This window comes from Rhinolophus sinicus, chromosome 15 (genome assembly GCF_057876585.1).
Source record: "Rhinolophus sinicus isolate RSI-liver-muscle chromosome 15, RSI-T2T, whole genome shotgun sequence".
In the NCBI taxonomy this organism is placed as follows: Eukaryota; Metazoa; Chordata; class Mammalia; order Chiroptera; family Rhinolophidae; genus Rhinolophus; species Rhinolophus sinicus.
The window spans coordinates 34225913-34250275 of record NC_142515.1 but is presented as its reverse complement, the minus strand read 5'-3'; the positions used below and the strand labels follow the sequence as shown (position 1 = coordinate 34250275).

General features: G+C 34.5%; 1 protein-coding gene across 3 annotated transcripts in view; it reads right to left on the bottom strand.

Annotated features, from left to right (window-relative positions):
• The window catches only part of PRKG1 (protein kinase cGMP-dependent 1), a 1140935-nt gene that overhangs the window by 672850 nt on the left and 443722 nt on the right, over positions 1-24363 (bottom strand). For all 3 annotated transcript variants that reach the window (XM_019738600.3, XM_019738591.3, XM_019738608.3), the window contains exon 3: positions 22952-23065. In XM_019738600.3, the coding sequence (XP_019594159.1) occupies positions 22952-23065 (114 nt within the window). The remainder of the gene's footprint in view (positions 1-22951; positions 23066-24363) is intronic.

The following is a 24363-nucleotide window of genomic DNA, read 5'->3' as shown; positions in this document are numbered from 1 at the left end:
CTATTAAGCATCATCCAGTTTTATTTCCTAGCCTCCACCCCCTTGCCCCAACCATCATCATGCATATACTAATTTATTCTCCACAGTGCTTCCAGACAGCTCTTTTGATAAAAATCAAATTCGCCAAATGCCATCTACCTATTTAAAATGCCTTCAAATTCTAAACTGTTACAATTCCCAAAATTCATCATATTCTTTCTTGCCTGGTTCTGCACATGCTAATTTCCCTACCTGGCATGCCTATCCCCTCTGCCCGCAGGTTAATCGCGGCTGTACCCCATTCTGTGTTCCTGTGATAGCTTGCATTTCCTTCTCCAATTGTGCCCTTATCACATTGCGCTGTAATTGCTGTGTTATTTATACTGTATGGTGAGGTCCTTGAAGGCTGGTTGTCTCTTATCTGTGTGTACTCAGTGCCTAGCGAAATGTCTGACACATGATAGAAATGCACTTAAATGGTTTTTTTCAGTGAATGTTGGTAACTCTGTATCAGTTACAAAGATTCTAATACTTTGACAACTTTCCAATGACAGTTTTTGTAATTTTTTTTTTATTCTACTTCTCAGTGATTAGCGGGGATACCATAGAAGAAAAGGGCCCATGAGCTTACAGTCTGGAATAGAAACAAATAGCTGAAAGACTACATCCCACTCTGGACACTTTAGAGAGAGAACCTGAAGAGGATGAGTGGGTAGAAGAAGAATGCAGTTCTCGGATAACCAGTGAAAAGGTGAACACAGGGACCCAGTGGAGGCCTACGCTATACAAAGCCTTATCTGGGGCCCCCAGGCAAATATTTTTATTCTCTAGTTTATCAAGATGATATGTGCATGTGTGCCTAAATTTTTAATACCATATAGCTTTCATCTAATCACATGCTTGGTATTGGATCAAAGATTCAAAGATTAGAATCCTGGCTAAACACATCAAGGCGTGTGTCCAACTCAAAGTGAAAGTCTGCACAAACAGCAGCTAGCAGTAAAAAAAGGTGTCAAAGTCTACTGCATAGCTGGCTTATAGTGTTGTCATCAACCAAGTAAAATACTTCCACTCAAATTATATTCAGAAAGAAAATCGAATTCATGAAATGTAATGAGTTTTTCATACTTCCAATGCTAAATAAAGCTTCTTATTAAAATGTCTTTCTACTGTTATATTGATTAAACTTGTTCCTAAAATCTCTTAAAGGACAATAGTTAGAAATTAAACCTTGTAGTCCACTTAAAAATCTACAATGACTAAAATACATCTAGTGAATCAGAATGTTAAAATAGTGTATACAAAGTTAAACGTCCATATATTAAAACACGATCACCATTATGAGAATTAATTTTTAGGAAATCATGTATACTGCTATCAATATTTTATACGTTTAAGCTAGGCTGGGTCTGCAGGTCACTAAGTGAACCAGAGCTGATTGGCATTTATCATAACTGTTGTGAAAGATTCAAATTAGATTGTGAGAATTTTCCCAATGACTCCATTAATTACAACGTAACTTTATTTTAATCATAGAACAATGTACTATCAATACCTGGTAGAAAACAGGTGCTAAATAAATGCTTGTTGAATGAAAAGGAAAGCTGTCAATTTTTACAATTATATTGATATAGTAAAGATGTCCAGCTCTTTCTGATTCATTATCTCTCTGCAGTCCCCAAACACTAGAAATGGAAATAAATCAAATAACTCAAATACTTTTTTTTTTTTATTATAGGATATTCATGATAACTGCTGTAACGTGATTTCTAATTTGTTTCCAGTTACACTGCTTTTATTTGGCAGAGATATGCTCTCATAAATCATATAACCATAAGTCATGGGCTCTATTGTCCAGGTCGTTTTGGGCTTAGCTTTTCCCCACTGGTGACACAAACTCCTTAAGATTATCCCAACATTTGTCTGAGCCATTTTCAGTTAGGTGTTGTTCTTCCTTTACTCTGTCTGTATTCTGTTCATTAGGAGCAAGTTACTAAGTTCAGCCTATACTTAAGGGAAGGGAATTATAGAAGGGGGTCAACATCAGGAGTCAGGGGTCATTGGAGTCATAGTGAGTTCAATTCCCCAACTTCCTACTAAGTTTTCATATCTTGTCGCTGACTCCTACTAATTCCTTCTTGATGTCAGTGTGTTAGTATTTATTTTATTTGACTCTGGGGTTCATGTTTGTAAAATACTAATCTATATGTCAAGATGCTTATATCCTAATAAATATAAAATACCAAATGTGTTCTTTTTTCCCCTACTAAACACACTCCCTAACTTAAAACCTCCTGGTAAATTATAATGTCCTCCAACAGAAAGATGTCAGATTAACATTCAGAACTTTTAAATATGTTTTCATTTGAAAAATGACAGGGTACAGGGGTTTAGAACTTTAAAGCTTTACTTCAAATTTCAAATATTCTGAGTTTTTAAAAATGATTTGAACATGTATTACTAGGTTGGCAGTATTTGTCAAGTTTGTGTACTTTTAACTTTATATTTTGCTTTTCACCTTTCAACCTACTAAATAAAGTTATTGATGCATGTACTCTTTGCATCAAGCAAATGCTCTTTAACGTGCTCTCAAGATCTAATGATGCTCTTTATCAAATGTGGAGAAGAGATAAAAGCCTTGTGGTGATCTAAATCGTAATTGGAATTTGAAGACAGATCACACCTTGAAGAACAATAGTCTGCAGAAAAATAACTACCTTGCTAAGAAATTTAAGAATTACAGAATGACAAAATACATAGTAAGCACTGGTGAGTTAAGTTAAAGGATTTAGAAAGTGAAATCCTTTTGGTAAAGAAATATGAAATTGTTTCAAGCCAATGTGCCTTAAATTGTTAACGTCAAAGTGTACTAAGTAACCTTTATATTTCCTTAATCAGCATTGATTTGAAAACTTAAAGCTTAGCTAGTCCTTAAAAGAAAGGCTCAAGCAGTAGAGGATGGATCACTTTTCTCCAAAAAATGTATTTCAGGTTTGATATTTCTCAAAAAAGCATGGAGGGCTATTCATACTCGTAGGCAGTCATTCATAGGCCAAAAAGAATGGAAATGCCATCCTCCTATTAAACTTCTGGCAAAACTTACCATATTTTTAAATGATGTACTTAATAATTAAAAACCAAAGGAGGTATTTTGAAGAAGGGTTCAAGAAACTGGGGGGATTGGTTTATGAGGGTAACTGACCTATATGTAAAATGAAGAGATAAAACGAGACTTTTTGTTCTCATGAGAACTGTTGCCTACAGGGAAGCCTAGCTGGGGAGAGCCTGTCTTGCAGTAAGTGCATTATTAACAGGTGTGAATAGCTTTTACCAACAAAAGTTGTCACTGTTAATAAGCTGTCCTGCAATACTACAGCACAGTCAAGATGTAACATGATACTAATAGTGTCTACTCTTTTCCTTAAGGCATAAGAAAGTTTAAACATAGTTCAAATCAGTACTGAAAGGAAGAAATATTATCCGTGCCCCTTTTGTTTCCAAAGGAGCCCTTTTCCTGATCACATAATGTACAAAAAATAATAACAAAAGCAAACAATGTAATTTCACATGCCCTGATGTTTATTTAAAGACAATACAAAATTTTAGTAGCGCCTCATAGGTAGATGCTTAGGAATCTTGCCTCACTTGAACATCATGTTTAATCACCTTTTTATCATACAAAGGGATGTGTGTGTGGGCTGTCATTCTTCGTAATACAATTTTCTTATTGTTTATTTAAGAATCCATACACTGAGTGAGGTTTGTGAAACTAAGCTATGAAGCAATCTAATTATTTCCAAGATCTGGTACACAGGCGCTTAGTGCAAATGAGTTCTGTCTAACCATCTTCAGGGGGAGATTTGTTATTCAAAACAGGAGAATCCTCAAGGCAGGAAACTTGCTGTCCACTAATCTGTGAATAATTCCAAGTACTTTACTTCCAATAATTGGAACCCCAAACGAAATGTTCCAGATGTTTATTAGTGCAACTATGGCCAACTAAGAAAACAGAGGATAACCAGGACACTATCTATTATTCTTTAATAAAAAAAATAAATAAAAAAGTAAAAACAAACAAACAAAAACTAGCATCTATTAAAGTGGCTAATAATATGGCTAAAAAGTCACCCCAGTATAAAGGATGTCTATTTCACTATAAACCTTGAGTGAAAGGCACACGTTAGATTTTCTCTTTGTCTAAGAAAACTGTCAGCCCTGTTTCTTAATAATATCAAGTTGCATTAAGCTCAACTTCCCTGATATCCAATGCTTTTGATTTGGTATCTACCTACTTAAGATTATCAGTACATATTCCTCTTTGCTAATCAATACTAATTATCTCTATCTTTAAAAGAAATAATACATCTAGTCAAGCTGGGGGCTTACAAATAACAGAACAGCAATAACAACAAAGTGCTTTCAATAAGGAAAAAGCTGACAATGACTTTCTGTACAAAGTAAAAAAAATACAGGCATTGCAATTCAGATTTGCAAAGCATTCTTTTGTCCAGTCGACTGAAGGGACATAAATTTATAGGGCATGTTTCTAATTCTCTGCAGCTCATTCATAGAGGAACTCTGTGTTGAACAGTGAGTCTCGTGTAGGGGTTTAGAGCTAGTAGGTGCTCAATAAAAATTTGAATGAAATAGAATATACACGAAAAATATTGTCAATTAAAAGAAATCTGTGGTTTCTGTTTGCGAATCTAGAGAAGTAGATGGCTTTAAGATAAAGACAATGATCACTTTTGTAGGCAGAGATTGTAAATGGAGCTCAGAGGAAAGGGTACTGGCTTGGCAATTGCTATTCCCAATAAGAACTTCAACAGGGCAAGTCCAGGTTGAAGCCATAAATACTGAATTCAGTTTCATGCCATGGCCTCCATTGTTAGCAAGTTCAGGCAGAATTACTCCAACCTTATCAGTTCATGCGTCAACAATATTTTCAGAGTCACAAGTAGAATTAAATGAAAACAAAGCTTAGGAATAGAATTATTTTACAGCAATTCCTCCTCTATTTTCATGGGTCAAAGAAAAGGCTTACTTATAAATTTGCTTAGATTATTAGTTTTCTAAATTAGCTAAATATCATGGGAGGGGAACCTTTCACAGTTTTATTAAAATACATATATATATGACATTATCATGGCATCTACAAATATCTTGTTCAGATTGTTTAAGACTCTGCAAAGAGTATTATGAAACCTTAAAAAATTGTAATGTATAGTCCAAATCCATCATCATTAACAAATCATGGTTTCGTTGCAGGAATGTCCTTATGACAGTATTTTAGCTTCTAAGAAACCGACGTCCTTGAAGACTGTCACCAATTGAATTCTTCATTCCACGAGTACCTTCTCCAACCTCCAGAGAGTTCAACACAAATTTCCAAGACATGTGGAAAATGTAAAGTATAAATGTGGAAAAATTAAATTAAGGCATAGTCTAGACATAACACCTTAGTGAAGGAGACATTGCCACCATTCAGAATGAGATACAAGCAATGAAGGGATGAGAACAAAGGAGCAGGAATTGAGTAGGACCTTTAAAAGCAGATATGAGTTTCATAGGCAGGAATTTGATAGAAAGACACTTTTAAATGGAAAATTTTCTACATGGGAAAAATACCCTACACAAAAGTACCAAGACAGAAGAGCTTCAGGGAACCTTAGAAATGTATTACTTAAACGATGGGATAATTAAGATGGTTATCTTGGCATAGGAAGCCCTCACAACAAACTATGCATTGATTTCATATTTTCAATCTGCCACAATACTAATGTACTTGATATATAGTACCTTTTTAAAGCCATTTTATGGGTTGTACCATACAATATGCCTTATTGTTCCTACTTTACAAATGAGGAAACTGAAGCTTAGAGAAGGTAAGCAACTTGCTAAGACCCAAGTAAAGTCAGCATTCAGCCCCCTTGGGCTGACTGAAAAGCCTTACTCCTACCACCGTCCTCCTTTGCCTAGAAGAGACATGAGTGATTGAAGCCACAGCTTGGGGAGCTCTGTAGGTTATACTGGGGAGTTGAAGTGAGCTATACAACTGGATGCCTCTTTCAGAAAGGTTAGAATGAAATTAACTTGGTATCCACGTCAAGGGTAGATGCAAGAGGAAAGAGACTAGAGGCCACTGTTACGTCACAAGGAAGAGGGAAGGTAGACCAGGCCAGTGAGGAGGGGATGGAACCCGTGGACGCAGAACTCCACTATTCATCTGGGTGCTTCTGATTCTCCTTCTTTAGCGCACGTACCCCTCTGTTCTGTCCCTTTTATCTACATTATACTCTGCAAAAAGGCAAAGTGTAAACATTTATTGAGTATCTATTCAATACTACATATTGTTTATTTAATTCCATAGTGTTTCATTTTAGAAATTTCATTTTAGATTCACATCAGTTAAATAACTTGCTTAGGGTAAATACCCAAGTAACAGAGCTGTCTTTCAAACTTGGGTTTGAGCCCACGGTTCTTGACGCAATGCCATAGTTCGTCGATGCCATAGTTTGTCGAGGTGAGTAGAGTTTGTACTGGAAGAACCAGGGGGAGGGGGAGTTTGAAAGGGAAGGTGAGAAATCATTCCAATTCCTTATGTCAGCTTATATACCCTCCTCTAAGTTTCTCATGATATTTCCAAGAATTCTTTAAAAGTGTTTTAAAAGTACAGTCATAATAGAAAAAGCTATTTTCTCCTCCAAATTATGCAAAAAAATTACTGCTGATGAACTCAAAATGTTTTCTCTTCCCTTTTCTTTGTTTTTTATTCCCTCTAAAAAAGGTCTTTTAAATGCTGGCAAGCTTCTGTGATTCAAATGAGCATGTTGTTACAGTCATAATTTGCTAAGATACTTGAAAATGATTTCAAGGTTTCATTTAAAATACCAAGCACAAAATATTAGCACTAAAAGAAAAAAAAAAGCCTTTCTTTAATTATTAGTGAGTTCCAAAGTTGCCATGATTTCTCTAAAGAGGAATAAAAATCCTCATAGGGCCTGATGGAATTATGCCAATAATGTTACTTGGGATTGAAAATTTCAAGTAACCCCACAATTAAGAAAGCATTTTCTCATCAATGTACACTTACAATAATGTATTCTATTGAACCAAAAGTCTGAATAGTAAAACAGCATTATGCTATACAAATATTCAAGGTTCCCACAATTTTCTCTTTTTTTATATCCTATCCCTTTATATCAAATTGACTTTTTTCAAAAAGTAGCTTAATTCTACTCTGTATGAGCTTTACTAAATGCCATATACATTAGACATTGCATGTATGTTTCTTGATTGATTTTCTTTATTTGTAAATGTATCACATGCTTTTTGACACTAGGTGAGCCTTCCCCTCTTTTCCTGTACCTACACAACCACTGGAACGATAACGTTCAGAATATTTTCCTCATTTTTTAGATCTCTTTCAAACATTTAGATATACCCAGGTTTTGGCCTCCATTAAGAATAACCAAATCACTTTTTTTAATAAAAAATAAATTTTTTCCTCAATAAAAAAATGTTTTTTTATGTTTATATTCCTTAATAAATCTTCTGAAATCTATCTTTTCTTTATCCTTTTTGACTAGCGACTGGACCTCAAAATCCCTGGTTATGGTAGCCATTTCATTAGAAAATTTTAGAGCCTAAAACACTATTTACAAATCTTCTTATGTTATCAATGACACCTATCAATATTCTCTAAGCTCTAAATGCTCTGTTCTGAAAAAGAAAATGTATATTGTGCGCTTCTAAACACCATAGGACCAATGTCAAAGCTACCCTATCATGTCCAAATCCAAAAGACTCCTAGCCACAGGCCTTCTAATTAACATTTTCTTTTAGGTCTGAAGGACGTGATCGTAACTGGAATACGATCGATCATTGTACTTCAAAAGATAATGTTTGAAGTACTACAAATGCACTATGGAGACTATACTAAAGATGAATTTTTAATTAGAAGTCCAAATTATAAGCCTAATATGAATAAGTTCCACTTTTGAAGGGCGTAAGTTGGTGGACACTTCTTACTGCAGGGATTGTCACATATTATTCAAAGTGATGAAAAGCAAGGACCTACAAACCAAGATTATTTCACCCAGCAAGACTTTCACTTAGAATTGAAGGACAGATAAAGAGCTTCCCAGACAAGAAAAAGCTAAAGAAGTTCATCACCACACAACCAGTACTATAAAAAATGTTAAAGAGACTTCTTTAAGGAGAAGAGAAAAAAAATAAAAAAATATGACTAATAAAATGGCAATAACTACATCTATCAACAATTACTTTAGATGTAAATGATTAAATGATCCAATCAAAATATGTAGGGAAGCTGAACAGGTAAGAAAACAACTCCCATACATAAGCTGCCCACAAGAGACTCACTTCAGATCAAAAGACACATACAGGCTGAAAGTAAAGGGATGGAAAAAGATATTTCATGAAAATGGAAAGGAAAAGAAAAAACAGCTGAGGTAGCAATACTTATATCACACAAAATAAACTTTAAAACAAAGTCTATACCAAGAGGCAAAGAAGGACCCAGTAATCCCACTTCTGGGTATTTACCTGAAGAAACCCAAACACTACTTTGAGGGGAAGTGTGCCTCCATATGTTCACTGCAGCATCGTTTACAGTGACCAAGATCTGAAGGCAACCTGGGTGTCCCTCAGTGGTTGAATAGATAAAAAAGAAGTGGTACAGTGGAATATTACTGAGCTATTAAAAAAAAAAAAGAATTCTTGCCATCTACCACAATATGGATGAACCTAGAGGATATTATGCCAAATGGAGTAAGTCAGACAGACAATGATAAATGCCATATGATTTCACTTATATGTAGAATAAAGAAAAAATAAATAAGTGAACAAACAAAACAGAACAACCTCATAGATACAGAGAACATTTTGATCGTTGCCAGATTGGAGGGAGGTTTGGGGGGATGGATGAAAAGGGGGAAGGGATTCAAAAGTACAAATTGAAAGTTACAAAATAGTCATGAGGATGTAAAATATAGTGGAATGTAGTCAATAATATTGTAATAACTATGTATAGCGCCAGGTAGATACTAGACTTATTGGGGTAATCACTTCATAAGTTATATAAATATCTTATCACAATGTAATACACCTGAAATTAGTATAATATTGTACGTCGACTATAATTGAAAAATAAAATATTATTAAAAAAAGAGAAATAAAACTGTTCTGGGTAGTTTACCAATGTACTAGTACATTTTGCAAACATTAACAGCTGAGAGTCAGTTTATAGAAAAAGTAATACAACTTTTTACGCACAAATGCCATAAATTTATATGTCTTAAGAGCTCATCTGGAAAAGAAATCTAGTGCCCACTTAACTAATACTCTAAGATGTTAATGCCATGGTTGTAAATAAATCAAGCTTGCCAACATTTAATTTTTAAAATGATTCTGCTGAGCAATTTAAATCAATCAGCATAATTATTCCATAAATTTTAAGCTACCAGTGACTCAACTAAATAAATGTCTAACTCCTAAAACCGAATGCCAGAATGTAATTACAAATACTGGAAAAAACCTAAAATTCAAATGCTCGGAATCTGTGCCATGCCAACCACTAGATAAGCATTAGTGTTGAACATACATATCTGTAGAAAGATATCAATTCTCTCATCGGTACTGTCTATTCCAATTTAATCAGCCCTGCTAACAAAGGGCATGCATCACAGTTTCTAATTCAAAGTATTCATGAAACATGAATACAAAGTATTAATATTCTAATGCAAGTTATTAAGTTGCATGGACCAAGGAGAATATGCACATCAAGAGCAGAAAAGAAACAATCTTTTAATAGCAAAAATTGAACAGAAAAAAATTAGAGGACGTGGAGTAGAAGAAAAGGCACAATAATGTCACCATTCAAGTAAGAAGCTCAAAGAGAAAATGAAAACAAATCCAACCACCTTGACGCAAAATAAAACTTTAAGAGCAACAGAAGCACATACTAACTATAAACAAATGACTAACATTCAGAATTGAACCTGTGCATTAAAAGGTGGAGTAGTGTGATCTTACTTTTTAAAATATTCAGGAGAATAAGACGAAAGTGCAAAATGTTCAAAGTTTTCTTTCTGGGTAGTGGGGCATAAATGATTTTCAAAAAATCTTTACATGTATACATTTTTAAACGTTATTTTTACGATCAAAATAATATGAAGGCATGTTAAATTAACCAAAGTAAGTGATAGGGGAAAAGTCAGTACAGAAAAATATTTCTGCTGCTTTTATAATTATTTACTATTGTCCGAGGCCTAAACCATTGTGATTGAGAAACACAAAGCACAAATAGGAGATTCAGAGAATGAGTAAATAAAAGGTTACGTCTTTCATTTAGCTTCTCCCTCTTCTGTCTGTTTTTTTTTTTTTTTTAATCTAAGACTTTTAAAGTATATTTTGACACCTAATTTTAAAAAGCCCCAAACATCTAGAGCTGATTTCCATTTTTATTAGTGCTAAAACTAGTTTTAGACAAAGGCAGGTAATTCTTTTTAAAAAAAATATATCAATACCAATGCCTTTGTTTTTTTAATGTTTTTTTAAATTGGGGAATATTGGGGAACAGTGTGTTTCCCCAGGGCCCATCAGCTCCAAGTCGTTGTCCTTCAATCTATTGTGGAGGGCGCAGCTCACTGGCCCATGTGGGAATCAAACCGGCAACCCAGTTGTTCAGAGCTCGCACTCTAACCAAGTGAGCCATCCGGCCGCCCCAAAGGCAGGTAACTCTTGAGGTCTAAGGTTTCTTCCAACTCAAATTTGAGTTTCAGAAGATGTTTAGCATTTCAAAAACTCCATTTTGAATATTTTGATAATCTTAAAATTTCATGTATTACATTTTGTGTTGCACATACTTTGGGCCACTTCACATTGGTGAGAATCTCATTTCCCATTTTCTTAGCAGCTCACTATGCTTCATGTTATACTCAAGCTTCATGGATAACTTTGATTGTCTGTATGTCCATAGTAAATTCCATTTAAATGGCTAGATTTCTGCGTCATAATACTAAATGGCAGAGAAAGGCAATGAATATGAACAATTTCCATAACATGGGATAACTGTAATTTTTCGGGAAACCAGGAAATGCTAAATTCAAACTATAGATAAAAGCCAAAGCTTTGGCCAAGGGATTGGAGCTTGATTCTGTTGGAGACCAGAATTTTAATCATTCTTATGAGAACTGTGGCCATTAGCAGCATCTTTACCAGATGGTAAGTACAGACGTGGTAAACATAGATTAGTGTTCTTTCCTAAGGCAATCAAAGGAGACAAATGCATTGGATACCAGAAGTCTTGAATTTCCAGGCTGCATCTTAAGATAAAAACTATAGGTGTCATTTGTCTAAAATATTACTTTTGAAAGTAATTGACATTTTATCAAATATATGGTGATGGAAGGAGAACTGACTCTGGGTGGTGAAAAAGAAAGGGAGGGGAGGGGAGGGGAGGGAAGGGGAGGGAAGGGAAGGGAAGGGAAAGGAAGGGAAGAAGGAAGGAAGGAAGGAAGGAAGGAAGGAAGGAAGGAAGGAAGGAAGGAAGGAAGGAAGGAAAGAAAGAAAGAAAGAAAGAAATTAAGAAAGAAAGAAAGAAAGAAAGAAAGAAAGAAAGAAAGAAAGAAAGAAAGAAAGAAAGAAAGAAAGAGGAGTTGACATTTTAAAAGCATGTCCAATAACCATCTATTAGTTTTCCCAAGGTCTTGATACACTAGGCCCCTATTCAGGTTGTGAATACACCTACAAATAGACTTCTCATGGAAGTTCTGAGAATTCTGCCCAAGAGGGAAGTGATGATAACAGAATTTCAGCCAACACAGATAAATATTCTTCACTTTTTCACAGTCCAAAGTCGTGCCTCCAAGCAGAAGAATTGCATTGGAATGCCCAGCCTGTGTGATCTAATCACTCTCCCCTATCTCCTTACCCGTAGTTTGTTTTTGATGTTAGCATTTCTCGTACCAGTTTATTCAAAGGACACATCTGAACCACTTTATTGGGTAATGACTGTTGTGAAAGGAGGAGTGTCTGAGGACCTGGGATGCTTCCAGGAACTTCCACCTCTGAGACATGGCCCATTCCCTTTCCTACACTTCTCTACCTGTGGGGTTCAAACTGCGCTCTGGGTTCTTTAAGGTCGTTTCTCAGGTTCTGCAAATAATGAAGGTCCTAACAACCTACAGAATTCTTTCATGCTTTAATAGTTTTAGTTGTGATGATAACAACAGCTGTAACAGAACAACCTTTGCTTAATGCATCACATGCTGGTTTGTGCAGTAACCCTTTCACAGATATTTCCTTTTCTAAAATTTGTCACAGTTACAAGGCAGGTTCTTATCATTTTAAGAATAAAAGAAATGAGGCCCGGGAACATTAAATTATTTTCCCAAGGGTGCAAAGCTAAGCAAGTAGCATAGAATCTCAACCCAGGCAATATGATTCCAGATTCTATACTCAGGACTGTTCTACTTTTCAATTTTGACACAGGTTAATTTCTGTCTCCTCCAGAAAGCCTGTCCATTGCAGTCAAATGAGCTCCCTCTCCTTCAAAATTTCTCTGTTTCTCTAAGTCTCTCATTCGCCAAGAATTTCTTATAGTTTTTCTATATTTATCCTGTCTCTCCAACTAGACTATAAATATCTTAATTGCAGGGATATGCCCTCTCTTGCTGATGCTCTCCAGGGTGTTTAGCAGAGCCTCACAAGAATCTGGTATAAGCCTAAGAAATTCTTCATGAATGACAGGACAGATCTGAAGTTAGATCTTCACCTGTCAACTGCCAGAAACCGAGGTTGAGATGATATAGTTCAGAGTCTTACTGGAAACTGTCAAAGAGATAGTTTATCAATCCAGATGTGGGTCCTTACGGAAGTTTCTTAAGCCCTCTACAGCTCAGTTGCCACCCATACAATGGTGTTATTATTGAAATGTGCAGGACCATTGTGAGGGTTGGAGTTACTACACATAGCCAAGTGCAAGTACCTAAAGGTAGTTTACAAAGAACAACCTGATGGTTGCCGGATGGGAGGGGGATTGTGGCAGGCAGAGTGAAAAAGTGAAAGGATTAAGAAGCACAAATTGGCAGTTACAAAAGAGTCATGGGGATGTAAAGTACAGCATAGGGAATATGCATATGGTCAAAAATATTTTAATAGCTATGTATGGTGTCAGGTGGGTACTAGACTTATTGGGGGTATCACTTCAGAAGTTATATAAAGGTCTAACCACTATGCAATATACCTGAAACTAATATAATATTGTATGTCAACTATAATTAAAAAAGAAAGAAAGAAAGAATTACTACTACTAACCTTGGATTCAACTAGAGCAGTGGTTTTCAAACTATGTTACCTGACCTAAATTAAAGAAAAAAAACACACAAATTGCCATAGAGGGCTTAATCCAGGGGGGAAGAGCAAGAAGGAATGAAGACTGAGAAACACCAGGTGGGGCTCCTGGGGTCTGCTCCCCAACTCTGTAACCAGAAAGGTCTGCGCTTACAAATTTCATACATAGAAGCACTCCATGGGATTTTTCTTTGGAAATAAAACAAAAAGAATTCAGTTATAAATATAGTCTGAACAATACTGTTTGATCCCACTCAGGAAACTTCAACAACAATGTTTCCAAATCAATAAAGTTGTTCTACTACACGTGGGAGGAATTATGATGGTGTCAAGTGTGACTCATTAGTAAGGCAGATTGTCCTTTAGAGAAAACAAGTAGTAAAGAACACTTAGCCACAGAAAACACTGTTCAGCTTCCTGAGCTCATCTCATTTCTTGACCCTGTTCTTCCTGCCTTTTTGGGAAGTCTTTACTGACTTCTATGACCTACTATCACATTCACAGTGAAAATTAAATTCTTCAAGACCCCTGCCGAAATTTGCTGGCACACTTCCTCACCTAAATCCTTTACCACTCCAGGTCTCAGACCTCTACATGTGTCAATTCCAAGGAACTTCCCCATTTCTTTTTTAATGACTAAGATATATGGGTAACTTTTAGTCTTCTAATTATCAGATGCTAAGAGATATGCAATCCATCTAGGACCGCCTGGACCCTCACTATGAATTAAATAAATGAGCAGCTACACCAGCTATAAGGACCTTGACCATTACTGGTCCAATGAGTTTGATCTATCAATGAAAAGCATTGCATTTATTCAGACATCGCCAACTCAGCTGTTCTCTTAAAAATGTCCTCCGCGCTTGTTTTCACCTAATCTAAACTATACTCACAATTATGAAAATGAACAACAAAAATTGAATGCCACTTCTTTCTGTTTTCCTACCAATATCTTAGCCATCAAATTCAATAAATCTAAAGGTTATTCTGGTTAACAACATAGCCCAGCAGCCCATGATTTTTTAGATTTTTCCCTTCCCCCTCAACCTGTTCTTTTAATTTTACTTCTTACTAATCTTCAAAACAATATGTTCACAAGCTACACAATGCTGGTACTCTTCCACTAGTGGTGTTTCACTCCTTAAAAGAAAAATGCAATTTTTCTCAAAGATCTCTTATCAACAGCAACAAAATAACTTAGAAAAAAACCTACAATGATACCAAGAGTAATACTATTATATTGACTGTAATTTTCTTTTTAAATTTTTCAATATAGACAATTCAATGCGTGGGAGAGTGTGCTATGTGGAGGTTAATACAAATTAAGTGTCTCTACGATGTAGGGTCAGTGGTTCTCGAACTTAAGATACATCTGAATCAACTGGAGAACCTTTTCTTCCCCCACAGTGACATACCCCCCAAAGTTTTAAATCAATACATAGAGGATGACAGAGATTTTGCACTTTTAACAAGTGCCTAGGTAATGCTGATGCTGCTGTTCCAGGGACCACACTTTGATAAACATGGTAGCAAACATTTGATGTTCCCTAATCTACACTTTACACTTCAGTAGTCGGCATACATGGACCTTACTCAGGAATCTATACATGTTGGGGGTGAGGGGGAAGGATGCTAATAGCAGGTGCTTCAAATACTGCTATTAGGTTGGTGCAAACGTAATTGCAGTTTTTGCAATTAGTTTTAACCTTTTAACCACAATCACTTTTGCACCAACCTAATACATAAATGTGCATCAGAGGGTTTGTAAGTGAACTAGCATTAATGGACTCCATGATCTCAGTCTCCATTTTCTCATCTGGAAAATCAGAGACAACACCTCTCTCACTAGATTGGGATATTTTAGGATCACTGTAAATAATGCATGGACAGCAGGTTGTAAATTATCAATCATTCGTATCACGATTACTTCGACATTTACCCAGTCAACAAAGGACATCCCATAAGAAGAGAGGGCTCCTCAGATTCACCAATGAATTGCTGACATTATTTTTCCTCTAGTCTGAGGACATTCAAGGGGAAAACAAAGGCAAACACACTGTCATGACTCATTTTTTTCTTTTATTTTTATGTTTGTTCTGTAATAAAAAATAACATAAGTACTGTTAAAATTTCCTTCCTTGTTCTTCATTCAATGTTTTTGCATTATTGTTTACATTTTCATAAGACCTACTTTAAAGAAATTCATTGACAAATAGGTTTTATAAAAGAAATGTAGACATGTGTAGCAACTTGGCAATATCTCAAATATTGAACCATAAAATTTCATTGCATGAAACATTCATAAGTGTTTCAGTGCATTGCAAAAACTAGATCCTGCAATTGGTTCTGATTGCTTATATGTCTCTCAGGGTTTAAACTTATGACCCTCTCTTTATTGTGTTATAGAATTCATCCTTTTGTAACAGATATACTTATTGTGGGTCCATGTGTTGTAATTTTAAAAAAAATTTTAATGTGTAACTTTTTGTGAAAATAGAGTCTTTTAGTCCATAGAAGTAGTCCTATAGATGCACTTGTCTTTAAAACCAAAATGAATGACTGAAGACAAAATTTAAAATGGCAGCAGCATTGCACAGTTGTGTCAAACTCAGGGCCCTCCCTCTAACTAGCGATGTGACATGTGACCTATCACTTAACCACTCTAGGTCTTAGCTGCTTCAGCAGTAAAATGGGAGAACACCACCACCTATCCAAAAGCTCTGAGCCCACTGCATCACTCATAGCTTTCAAATGTTATCTGCTCTTATAATCATTGTTACTCTTGAGCATTCATTAGGAATCATTCACAACCCATGGAGGGGAAAGTTTCCTTTAAAAAAACATTGCAGAATATACAGTATTGACCTATGTTACTGCTCTACTTTTTATTCTCTCAATCATCTGAATAAATACAAAAATTACCTCTTTGTAAATTATTAAACGAATGAAAAAAGATTCAGTGTATCAATAACTGACACAAGCTTTACCTTGGGTGGGAGCTTTTTGTGATGTAGGTCTTCATGGGAAAATTGCTAATTCTGTTGGATTAAAGAAAATGCTAAAAAGTCAGCCTCCCTTGTCTATTGTTTAGATTTACTATTAAATTACTCTGATCCTTAAAATAATAATAATATCCTATCAGTTAAAGCCTGAGCATTCTCTAGGAATACTCAAGGTACTCAACGATTAAGTAATTAAAAAAGGGAGGGAGAGAAAGTAATTTATCTAACCTTAAGAAGGAATTAAGTGCTATTGCCTTCCCTTGACTGCAAGAGGGTTTTTTTTTTCCCCTCAAGAAGCACTATTAACATATGCCTGTCTACTAGACCTAGTCAATATTGGGTCAAAATCTTTTTTTGGAAGCAGTTAAATATAAATCATAAATAAATTCTGACTGTAACAGTTTCCATCAAGATTAGAAAATAAAAAACAAACAAAAACCTTCAACCTATAAAAGAAATTTGGAGTTTAATAACTGTTTTGTTCTTCTCTGAAATTCACTTTTAATTCACTTAAACAATAAAAGAATGAGATTGAAGAATAGCTTCTGTACATCCATTTGTTCATGTTAATCTGTTATGTGGCCACATTGGCACCTAGTGAAGTGACTCCTTTATTAAACAAATTTATTTCTCAGGAATTACATAATTAGATTTATGATACTAATTTCACAGTATTTTTGAATAGACAAATGTGATAAAAAAAATTTACTAAGAATGTTGTCTAATTAGCTCACTAAACAAGATGCTACCATAATACACTGTTTGCTTCATTGTCCAGGATGATGACAATCCTTGAAGTTACTGGACTTTTTTTTCTGTAATCAGGGTCATGTTTCTGTTGTCATCAGCCTAAATTTATTTTGTGTTTTCTGTCCTTTCTTTCAGGATTCTTGGTAGAAAGCATGCACGTTAGGCTGGGAGAAAGCATGAATCTTTTTAATTTGCCTCTTGGAAGGCAGAACGGAGACTGCCTCATTAGCATAGTTATCTCTTCTGCTTTTGTGCTGTGGTACAGGGAGCATGACAGTGTGTTGTCGCTCCTGCTCATTAAAACCCCAGGTAATAACTGCATACACGACAATTGTTTGTACTGGCAGACAATGATGCTTCATTTTCACATGTGGAAATACCTTTATCATAAATATGATGCTTAATGCAACTCTATAATGATATTTCCTAAAAAGCGTCTAATTGCTTATTTCTTGTTTCAGTCACTTAAGGAATTTTCAAGGTTTACAGCCACTATAACAACTTTGTCTATTATTTATTTTCATTAACAATGAAACGGACATTCATTTCTTTTGTTCCTTTACCAATAAAAAGCACTGGATGTTGACCCACTGTATGTAAGGTATAGATATTACATTTATAGCACATAGAAGTATTTGAGTTAGAAATTTTAGTCAAATCTCCTTTTCCCCCCATTTATCTTTTTTAGGTTTTCACAGTTGGCAGATTTTTCTGAGCCAGGTTGAATAATGTAATGTATGAAACAGAGCTACAAGGAAATGTATAAGCCATCTCACTGTACAGACCCAGATTTATTTTAAAAACAAACAGAAAAATCAAAACCTAATTTTAACCTTGTTCTTAACATGTCTATGACACATTGAAGTATATTAGTTAACTTTCGAAACCACACAAATATTCTAGGAAAGACTAAACATGGAAACTTGAAAGTATTCAAATAAAGGCAGAAAGATATTTTTACCAGATATTATTAAAGCATTCATTTTATCAGACTTCTTGTAGAATGTTTAGGCTTTTCTGTGTTAGCACTGAAGTATTTTAATACTGTGGGATATTTAAATACTGGGTAGAAATAATCTAAGCAGAAATAATTACTCAGATATTTTTCCCAAGAAAATTCACACCCATTCTTTGCAGATAACTTTCTATGGTGATCACCTGGTATGGAGATGCTTTCCTACAAAGAGACAGAGACCTTTATTCTTGTATTTTTACTGAAGCCTTTTTGAATGGGACTGTTAGAATGACATACTGCCGAAGGTTTGGGGTATTGTGAGCTGGAAACTCAAAGTAAGAGAAACAGGCTTCAGTTTAGTATTTTAAGGTAAAAATGCCAATTTATAAACAACCGAAGTTGGAGCAGAATCGTAATTCAGACCTCAAAAAAAAAAAAAAAAAAAATTCCCTATGTAGTTGTGAGAACTGGTTGTGGGAAATTCAGGAAAACAAGACAATAGAACAAGTGCCCTTGCAAATTCATACACAGGGTATGTGTCACTGAATCCCTCTCTCACTATAAACTAAATATCTTTTTTTTCTATGTTTAGGTTTCCAGTAACTAACTTTTCCATTTCTGCAATTTTTAAAGAACCTACGGCATAGCGGCAAGGTAAGAAGCCAGGGGAGAGAGTAAATTGATATTGATTTAGCTGTGAGGGTAGTGAAAGTGAAATCACACAACCAGGAGTGACACTTTAGGAAAACACGAAAATGACAAGATTCCAAGTATGGGAATTAAGTAAACAAGGGTTATTTAGTGGACATGTTAGAAATCCCTAGCCCTTGTGGGGTTTGAAAATGGATGGGAAAACTATTTGTTGTCTACAGTATCCCAAAATATTTAGACAAAATGTGAAATTTAAACAACATTGGAGATATTATTTGGTTTGTAGAAATCTAATATAACAACTGTTTTTTTTTCCTTCCTGTGACATCTGGAGTGTTTGTAATTGGATAGACACAATCAAAGTGGCCATTTTCATATCACAGTTAATAAAGAAAACTTGAGCCGATTTAGGCTATGAATAGCCTCAAGATATTTGTTAGATTTTTGTTTCCAATATCATGTTAATTTTTATATATTTTTTATATCCTCATTCCTCAGGGAAAAATCAATGGTGTTTTATAAGATAGAGGACTACGAATATAGATCTGCCTCATACCATGGATGTTTTCTTTCCATATCACTATAAGTACTATTTTGCCATAAAAAAGGAAAGAAATTTTGCCGTGTGACATCACAGATGAACCTTGAGGGCATTATGCTACTTGAAGTAAGTCAGACAGAGAAACACAGACTAAATGATCTCACTTTTATATATGGAATCCAAAAAAAAAAAAAAAAAAAAAAAGTGCTCAAGCTCATATATGCAGAGAACAGATTGGTAGTTACCAGAGATAGGGGTGGGTGGGCGAAATGAGTGAAGGTGGTCAAAAGGCACAAACTTCCAGTGGTAAAATAAATAAGTCCTGTGGATGTAACGTACAGCATGACAACTATAGTTAATAATACTTTATTGCATATTTGAAAGTTGCTAAAAGGGTATATTTTAAAATTTATCACACAAAAAACTTTTTTGTAACTCTATATGGTGATGGATGTTAACTGGACATTGTGGTAATTGTTTTGCAATGTATACAAATATTGAATCATTATGTTGTACACCTGAAAACTAATACAGAGGGTGTCAAAATATGTATACACATTTTAAGAAAGTAAAAAACTGCATTAAAACTGTAATACTCAATATATATGGATAACAAAAGATGAATACAAGTCACGTTTGATTTCTGCAATTACAAGAGGTGCTAAAAGTGGTTACCATCAGTGTAATTTTAATACAGTTTTTTTCCTTTCTTAAAATGTGTATACATTTTTGTTGTGTGTAATGCTACATGTCAATTATACCTCAATTAAAAAACAAAAAACAAACAAGCAAAAAACCTAGTTTTTGATATCCTAAGTTTAAGAAAACCCATAGGTGTTAGGATCACATTTGTTAGCAAGGGAAGTCACTGGAATTTATTCATGGCCTGATATAATTTCAAAAAGTGCTCTCCTGAACACGAAATTACATTGAAGAGCTCTTGAATGTCACCTAGGATTTAGTTACAATTATGAGATTAAAAATGCATTAAAATGCTAGACAGCTTTCAGGCTGACCTCGAAAGACAAAGAAGGGAATCATCGACATTCTCAATCATGAAAGAAAGTGGGTGATGTTGGGGGAAAGGAAATCAGAAGCCCAGGTAAGTGAGAAAAAAAGAAAGCATGAATACATAAGCTATTGAGTAGGAAAGGCAGTCTTCTCAAATTTAGACTATTACACTCAAGTGGATGAAACCACTCTGAAAGTTATTCCAAACGGTCATCTCTGGCAAATGATAGTTAAGAAGAAATGGACAAGAGTCAACACAATCTTGAATCCTGAGAAATGGACTGGATATAAAGAGTCAAATTAGGACATTTTAAATCATCACATGTAAAGAATATGAAAGAATTGACTGTAGTTATTTGGTGAAAGTAGCATCCACAATGGAATCTAATTAGAATTATAAAGTGATCAGCCTGAGAGTATCATTTAAACAAATTTAAAATGGTTTTAAGGACTAGTGTCATAAGTAAATATCACTCTGGACAGTATAGGAGACATGACAAAAAGGTCCTGAACAACAAGTAATCATTATTCACGCTGTATAGTTCTTACACAATAGTCAGAAGCAACAGTTGTTAAAATATATTATTCCTTACTCATGCACAAAAACCTCTTCACTTATAAATGCATTGATATATTTGCACACCATCAACCTTGGGCTCTTTTTGAAATACAAACTCCATATCTTAAGTTGGCACTATGAAAAAATGAGCACACACACACACTCATGCACATACAAACACACACACAAACGCATACACGCATAAGACATCTCTGAGTCTGTGTTAAACAAAATGCTTCATCACTCATTTCCATTAACAATGGATGTTTTCACCCCCAAATAGTTAAGGGTATAATTTGCTTTCAACACCTAGTTCCTTTTTGCTCAATTAGTAATATAGTATCTATTTAACTTTACCAAACATGAAGACAATAGAGGCTAATGCGGATTAATACCATTTTGTAGGAACTAGGAATTTAAGACAGTTAATTTTAATGAAGCAAAGCAATCATCTTATGACAAACCTTTTGCTGTAAAATTTATCTAAATAGACTATGTATTCTATTTAGAATATTTCTTTAATAGCAATTCAATATTTCAAAAGATTAAGTATTGTTTTGACCTTTATAATTAACCAACTGTTGACCTTTGGAAATTTTGTACTTTTCAGTTAGATTAAATGAGCTGAACTCTTTTTAAAATTAAAAAATTTTAAAACTTTAGAAAAAGTAATATTGCAATTCTGAGAAATCCTGCTCAATCAAAATGTTCTATTCTGGTCCCTTTTTGCCCTAAAGTCAATGTATTTCTCATGAAAATGAAGCATGATCTTAACATCTGTTCACTTAATAGAGTCATGACTACTTTTTGTTCTAGTTAGGGCACTTTTTAAGTGAGTTAAAGTTCTGGCAGGATCTTTTGTGATTCATTGAGCTTCATTATTCTTTGAGTCATGTTATTAAATGATCATATCAAATAAAAACATGGTAGTACCTATTAATCAAAAGAGTTCTATGCTTTCAGAGATCAAGAATCAAGTGCCAAGAAGGACTCATAAGGGCCTCAGCTGCAATTGATGTCATAGTGATTTCAAAGAATAAAAAGGTGATTCACCTACAAGACAATTTCTGAGACTCTAGCTAGCCATGTATTATTAAATTCTTTACAACCCAACTTTCAATGTCATACTGACTCTTATTGCCATCCTTCTGAGAGAAAGCTAGTATACAAAATAGTCAGTGACATCCAGATGAAACTAATTGATATTAACAATGTGATTTTGCCCGTAGCATTTTTTTTAAATGACACAACCTAATCAAAGTACTTGTATTTGCCATTATTCACAGGATAGTAGTATCCCAGAAGAACTTTTCAAACATGAAATACACCTCTGCCTAAAGATGCAATGGACCTTCCATTGTTGGCATTTGCATTCATTCACCTCCGTTTGTTATACACGCATTACATCCTGTAGTCAGGAAAGAGTATTTAAAACAATTTCCCTCCCTCTAACTATTGCAGCTGCTTCTACCAAGCAATGAAAGTTGCTAGAGAAATCATATACACACATACATGTAAAGTTAGGGAAACAAGCTGCATTATTTCCCTGATTTAAAATGAGCTCAATCAGTAGAAAAGGAAAATGCTATAATATACAGCTTGATGAGCAGCTGAAGACAAGAATATACTCAGACACAGTTTTAGAATTCAGGATATATGTCACTTGATGTTTGGATGAGACAAAGAAAAATTTTCCTCTTAATTTTTCTAAACCACTGAATGAACAACTAGAATTTAAGAAAGGAATGTAACCCAAAATAGCAGCATGTAAAAATTTCTGAAATATGATCCTGAGGTTTTAAGGGCAGGAAAAAAAAAAAAAATGGTCTTGCTCTTGTTTAATGCTAATTTATAAAATTATACCATTTTATAAATTCTAATTTATAAGAATTTGAGGTGAAAAGCGTACTTTTCAAAATGCAGCAATAAAACTTAAGCTATGAAAACTGACTGCTAACAATCATTCTTTAGTAGGAAAACAAATATATTGACTACATTGCAAAGCAAAAATTAAAATACAGATTAATCAAATTACAAAGATTAAATAAAGAGGCATATTATTCCACATCCTACAGATTTAACGAAAAAAAGACATTGAAAGTATCTGAAAAATAAAATAGTCTTACTCTTGACGGTCGCTGTCCGGGTACAGTTGTAAAGAATAGCCAACTCCCCAAACACTTTTCCTGGACCCATGGTGCACAACTTCACACCTTCTTTTGTAACTTCAACCTTACCATCTAAAAACGGAAAAAAAAAAGAAGGGAAAACACATTAGTTTAATTATCTCTCAGGCTTCCTTTCCTTTGTTGCATTTTCAATATGAGATGAGGAGTGCTAGGTTCATTTTCAAAATGCAAAGCATTTACCAATGAAAACAAAGTCATCATCAACATGCAGTACAAGAAATGCAATAAAATACAAAATTAAGAAATCCATATCCTTTCTTAATCACAGATAAGATTTAAGATGAGACTGGAAGAAAATACTAGGAAATAAAAGAGACAAAAATGAAAACAGATAAAATTATTCCAAATGTATTATTAGAAAACTATGATAATTCCAATTTCCATGTCATTTTAAATCTGAAAGAAAAACTGAGTAAGTGGGTATGTTTTCTATAGCACACTTTATACTTGAAAATTCTCATTTGAGTTAGTCAGTTATTATGGAAAGAGAGACTAGTTTGACCACTCGGCATTATTTAATTGTAGCTTATGATATCTTTTATTTTTAAACATCTTATCTGACATGAGCAAGATTGTTTTATCTGCTTCCCAGCCCTGCAACATTGACTGTAAGGAAAAACAAACTACAAAGTTTGAGGGCAAAGAAAGAGACATTAGGAGTGTTTATGTTCCACAGAGGACCTGTAAAATGAAATGTTAAAGAAGGAAAAAGCTAAGAAAACACTGTACACTCTATACACATTGTTGCCTGCAAGTAAGGAAAATGCTACTCATGAGGGAAATGGAAAAAAATACATTTTTAAAAATCACAGCTATGTACACTAGAAATTTTATCACCTAACACAACGAGGGGAGACATAAAAAAGCAATACAATCTATTCTAGACTTAATCCTCCCCTTCTGTTATTCCTCCAAGATGCTTATGCACAGTCTACAGAAGAAAAGCCTCATGCTTGTCAAGAGCCAGTGATTGAAGGGAACTAAATGCCACCAAGTGTTTTCCAAACTTCAGGCCTTCATACATTGACTTTACAATTGTTCCTTCATCTGTGTGCTTCCTGTAACATTGAACTTCTAGACTTTTGGCTTTAAATTCACTCTATTCTTTTAAAAACCATTTCAGTTTAGCTCAACAATAATATTTGTAAAATCACAGGGTTGATGTACTAATTTATTATTTTCAGACACCTATTGATATAAAATCGGAAATTTAAAAAAAATTAATTTTAATCCATGTACCAGTGATGCAAAATCAACACTTCAGAGGACATTGTTCTACCCTGAAAGCCATTTCATCTAAATGGCATTAATGGAGAAAGAATTTTGCAGTAATTAGAATAAAATTCCAC